At 29.8% G+C, this 5364-nt stretch overlaps 1 protein-coding gene across 1 annotated transcript; it reads right to left on the bottom strand.

Annotated features, from left to right (window-relative positions):
- Positions 1–419: 419 nt before the first annotated feature.
- Positions 420–2131, bottom strand: LOC105135366 (phosphoenolpyruvate carboxylase kinase 2). Its single transcript, XM_011040219.1, has 2 exons — positions 1245–2131; positions 420–840 (listed from the first exon to the last, which is right to left on the bottom strand). Exons 1-2 carry the CDS (start codon positions 2104–2106, stop codon positions 794–796), a joined length of 909 nt encoding a protein of 302 aa, XP_011038521.1. The 5' UTR covers positions 2107–2131; the 3' UTR covers positions 420–793.
- Between the last annotated feature and the right edge of the window lie 3233 nt (positions 2132–5364).

Here is a 5364-nt window from a genome sequence, read left to right as displayed (position 1 = left end):
ATCTGGTACGTGTCTTATTCTCTCAATTACTAGGCTTTTACTGCATAAAATATGCTTTGTACTATAAGCTTTGACAATTGCACAACCTGAATCCCATCCTTCGAGCCAGGAAATGGGAAAGAGGAAGAAATCTTTGACCTCACAATGTGAAGAACACCAAGCCGGTTAGCATGAACTTGAGAGCCAAGACAGATTTTTTTTTTTTTAATTGTGATGTTCAAAGCAATTTATGGGTTTCTTGACTAATCACTTGTGATTGTAAAGTTAAAAACCAAGTAAATATTCAATAAAATTTATGACACGCCTCTACCATAGCATATCCTTGACATATGCCTCCATCAAAATCAACACAAAAGATGAACACTCAGATTCCGAAACATTTAACACGTTACAAGAACACGATTCATTCACAACAAAACTGAATATAAAGGTAAGCAGGCATATCATATTAAAGCAGTAATAGTACAAACTTCCTTTAGCTTTCTCACTTCCTTGAATTCTCAAAAAAGGCAAAGGAGGGGAAAGACGGGATTCTCAACCTTTTTCTTAACTATCTACAGCCTCTCTCTTCATAACATAAACAAAGGCAACAAACAAAAAAACAAGGCCACAGTCCTTTGCATCAGAAAAAACTGAAATTCTGAAGTCTTCACCATAGGGTTTTGTGCTGCACAAGGCGAAGTTAGCATCTTGTAGGCTTGCTAGGCAGTTGCATGTACACACTCGCTGCACAGTGATAAACTATTAGCAATCCTTGCTTTGAGAGGTATTTTATTGGATTTTACAGGGCAGATTAGTCCATTGAGACTGCCTCTCCTCCACTCAAGATCCATGGGTGCCCTGCATTTCAAACAGAACACAACAAAGTGAGACTAATGATTCACATACATCAAAATAGCGATTCAAACTCAAGAAAAGGCTAAATTTTTTGTTTGATTCATGAGAAAATTGTTAAAAACAAAACTCTTCTCAGCATTTTAGCTGATTAATTCTGTGATCAAAAGAAAACAAATCTCAATTTATCAAAAGCATCAGAGAAAGAGTAATGATTCACAGACATAAAAACAGAGGATTCTGTTAAAAAAAAAAGGTCTTAAACCCTGTTTATAAACAGGAAAACTGATGCAAGAATATAAAAACTATTTCAGTATTTTAACTCATAAACTCATTAATCAAAGGAAATCCCACTTTAAATCCACAAAAAGATTACCCTAATTCAAAAACAATAAAAATTAAGAGCTTACATAGAGCTTGCTCAGCTGAAAATCTCCTAGAAACGTCTCTACAAACCATCTTCCTCAACAGATCCTTAGCTTCCGGGGAAACATTTCTAAAAACCTTAGGAGGAAACCTCAAATTCCCTCTAACAACAGCCTGAAAAATCTCCTCAACAGTCTCCCCATAAAACGGCGGGAATCCAGCTAACAAAACATACAAAACGACACCAGCACTCCACACATCAACTTTCTCATTATAATCTCTCCCCATCACTACCTCCGGCGCCACATAATACGGGGTACCCACCACCCCACTCAACGTCCCCTCCTCCCCAACCCAATCAGCGGACCCAAAATCCGCCAACTTGACCCGGTTCATCTCATCAAACAATATGTTATCCGGCTTAATATCTCTGTGCACAATACCAAATCTATGGCAATGCGCTATTGCAGTCAATAACTGTTTCATCATCGACGCACACCTGCCTTCGCTTAACCCGTCATCACTACTCTTCATTAAACGATCATAAAGAGTAGATTGCTGGCAGAGCTCTAATACCATGTCAAGAGAATCTTCAGTATCGTAGACATCGAAGAGTTGGACAATGTTTGGATGGGGAGACAAGAGGGACATAATCTTTGCTTCGTTTTGAAGACACTCACGGTCAGTTGGATCATTAAGGAGATTCTTGTCGACAGATTTGCAGGCAAAGAATTCGTTCTTGATGGGTGAAAAACAACGAGAGATCGTGCCAAATCTTCCTCGGCCGATCTCTTCACAGAATTGATAATTGCTCTTTAAGGTATCATCACACATTTTCCTCAAGGAATGAAGGATGTTCCGTGAGATGGTTTTACTCTTAATTGTGGCTGCGCACACCCCTGTCATGTTCTTTTATAGGGAAGAAAGAATAGTTTGGGGAATATTCGGTTGAGTAGTTTCGCACCTTTCGCTGCTACTTAAGATTCACCACGCTTTTTAAGCTTCGATATTACTTTTTAAAAATTTGTTTGTTTGTAGAACATACACACACACACACACACACACTTAAATTTTTTTATGTAACATTAAATTTAAATATTTGAACACTTACCAAAAAAAAAGATAAAAAATTATATTGTATAAAAAAGAACTTACCAAAAAAAGAGATAAAAAATTATATTGTATAAAAAAGAATTTATTATATCATATATTTATATAAAATTTATTTTATAAAATGTAATTATACATAGAACATGAATGTTTTAGATACAATATTATAGAGGCTTAACTATTTTTATGAGTTTGAAGAATTTTAAAAAGTAAATTTATATGGTATCCTAATTTTATAATATAGTTCATATGACTTAAAATATATAGTTACTGTATAATATAACATGTTTTTTTTTAATATAACTTTTAGCAATACTATCTAAATTAAAATATTATATGCACTAACATATCAAATTAGTATATTTTTATATTGGATGTTAATATATCATAATATATTATTTTCTATATAAATATATTATTTTATAATAATATTATATTTAAAGTATTATATATAAAATGAAATATTATATCACTTTAATTTTTAGATCATTCTTGGAAAATATTTTCTAATATTTTAAAATGAAAAAAAAATTTCTTATTTAGAGCTTTTTTCTTTTTAAAAAGTGAATTTTATTAACCAATTTTGTATAATATAGCAAAACATGAGAAAGTTAAGAAAATTCTTCCTAGAAAAACACTTTCAACAAACAAAGAATGTATTAATCTAAATTTTCTATAAAAAAACATAATATTAGGATTTTATTAGTCGATATTTATTTAATTAAAAATAAAATATCTTTAATTAATACTTACATTTTATATAATATTTTGATTTTATGAATGAATATTTACAAAAGATATGATAAATCGAAACAAATTCTATACAAAACTATAAAATCATGTAAGGTTTTTCAAAAGTATGCTTATTGACTTCTCATAATTTAGACCCCTTAGTAAGACTTTAACTTGTAAGAAAATAAAATTAAGACTTTTTTTAATGATATACACAGTAATTAACATAGAAAATAACACAAAAGCTTCATGTCAATGCCCGAAAAAACAAAATGGTGGTTCAGTGCCATTTTTAGTCCTTGAGGTATTTTAATTTTTACATATCAAACTCAGTGGTTCCAATAAACATAATTGGGTTTTTAAACTTTTGATTTGAAGGAAAAATTGGTCTAAACATAATTGGGTTTGTAAACTTTTGATTTGAAGGAAAAATTGGTCTCAAATATAAAATCTGAATTAAAATTGATCCCATCACTTTGAACACATGGCATATTTCTATTACCCACAAAATTAAATGAAGCTGGTCCAAAATTTATCTAATACACACATATTTTTAATTATTTATAATAATACTTTTATTTTATTTACAATACTTTTCATTCTTTTTAGTTATTTTACGAGGTAAGAAGAAAAACTAGCATAAAAATGCCATTATTAAAGACTTTTATTTTTTATCAAAATATTTTTTTTCTTCATTTTTTAGTTTGCTTTTTTCACTCATCCACTAAGTAAAAATATTTGCGGTTTTCACAGTGAATTCAAGGACTTGGTCACCAGTCTATCCATTAAGGCTGATATTTTTTTTCTATATCGGTCTTCAAAATTACCTCCTTACGAATTTCTTTATAAAATTTCCTTTCAATCCTTTCGGCAACTCTACCACTGCCCCACTGCTGATCTCCCTCAGCCTTTGGTGCACATCTTCAATCTTCTGGTTATTTTAATAATGACTTTAATTATCAATATAACAGGGGTTGTTTTTATGGTAATAATTATTATTAAAAAATTATTTTAATTTAAAAATTTAATTTATTAGATAAAATTTTAAAATATAATTTATATTAATTTTTAATATATTTCTTTAAGTAAAACTTTTTAAACTTAGAATTTATACATGCTCACGTTCCTTTATATTTAATTTTTTTAATTAAATAAATAAAAATAATGAAATTCAAAGTCGTTTCCACTTAATCATTAAAGTTTTGATTGGTGTCAAAGAATTATTTCAATTTAAAAATTTATTTCCACTTATTCATTTAAGTTTTGATTCATATCAAAGAATTATTTCAATTTAAAAATTTAAATTTTTAAATATAATTTATATTATTTTTTTAAAATTTTCTATAACAACGTTGATAACAAAAACAAGTGGCATCAAGAGAATCAGAGACAGGCCAATCTTCTCTCTTCCTTACAACAACAGTGCTCTAATGCATGGTCTTTGAGGTGCCAGCTTTGCTGTGCTTTTGGTCACTCGGTGCAGCAGTGTTCTCAACTCCACATTCATAGGCAGGAGACCAATGCAAACCTGGCTCTTCGTAATGTCTCAACGGCTAGTTCCATTGATTGGTTTCAAACACAGGTGCAAATAAACATTTATGTTATATGAACCAATATCATTATAATTTTATTAAAGTTTATGACATATAACTTGTTTCATTCTGTAAAGGACATGTTTAAATTAACATTTAACTCCACATCTATTTATGTCATGATAAGTGATATTATTATTTATTTCACGAGCAATAAAATCAACACAATAACATAAGATAAAGATATTATAAACTGCAGGGAAAAAAGTAAAAGTAAACCCGGTCAATTGAACATAATTTAAATAAAATTGTATGAAATCAACCCTAATTACATGAATTCATAACTAATTTTAATAATTTTTCTATAAAATTCTTAAATTTGATAACTTATTCAAATATTCAAGGCAATGCAAATTTAATTAAAATCCAACTTAATTCCTGTGATTTTCATTATCAACTGTACGAAATGAATCTTAATTGACTTAATTCACAACTAATTTATCAAAAAATCAACAAGCTTTAATTTCAAACTAAACTTAAACAATAATTTAATCATAACTATATTAATCACAATTAAAATATAAAACCCCTAAAATTATCAGTAATGTAGGATGTTTGCCTTGTTTTTTTGTCTGGAAATGGTGACGATAAGGTGGTGGTGACAGTGGTGATTTTTGACAAGAAAAACATGCTTGGGGGCTTGGAGATTAAGGGGATGCGGTTTCTAGTTATTTTATGGAGAAAACCAATTGTTTTAGGCAGGCCTTTTAGAGAGAGAAGGGGGGCTGGC

Source organism: Populus euphratica, unplaced genomic scaffold, assembly GCF_000495115.2.
Source record: "Populus euphratica unplaced genomic scaffold, PopEup_1.0 scaffold64.1, whole genome shotgun sequence".
Classification (NCBI taxonomy): domain Eukaryota; kingdom Viridiplantae; phylum Streptophyta; class Magnoliopsida; order Malpighiales; family Salicaceae; genus Populus; species Populus euphratica.
The sequence above is the reverse complement of the archived record's forward strand: the minus strand, read 5'-3'. Positions and strand labels throughout refer to the sequence as shown.

Excerpts from the sequence above, each read along its gene's own strand:
- LOC105135366 (XM_011040219.1), bottom strand. The coding sequence starts at position 2,106 with ATGACAGGGGTGTGCGCAGCCACAATTAAGAGTAAAACCATCTCACGG. Across the intron at positions 841-1,244 it reads TTCAGCTGAGCAAGCTCTAT|GGCACCCATGGATCTTGAGT; the intron begins GTAAGCTCTTAA and ends TTTGAAATGCAG.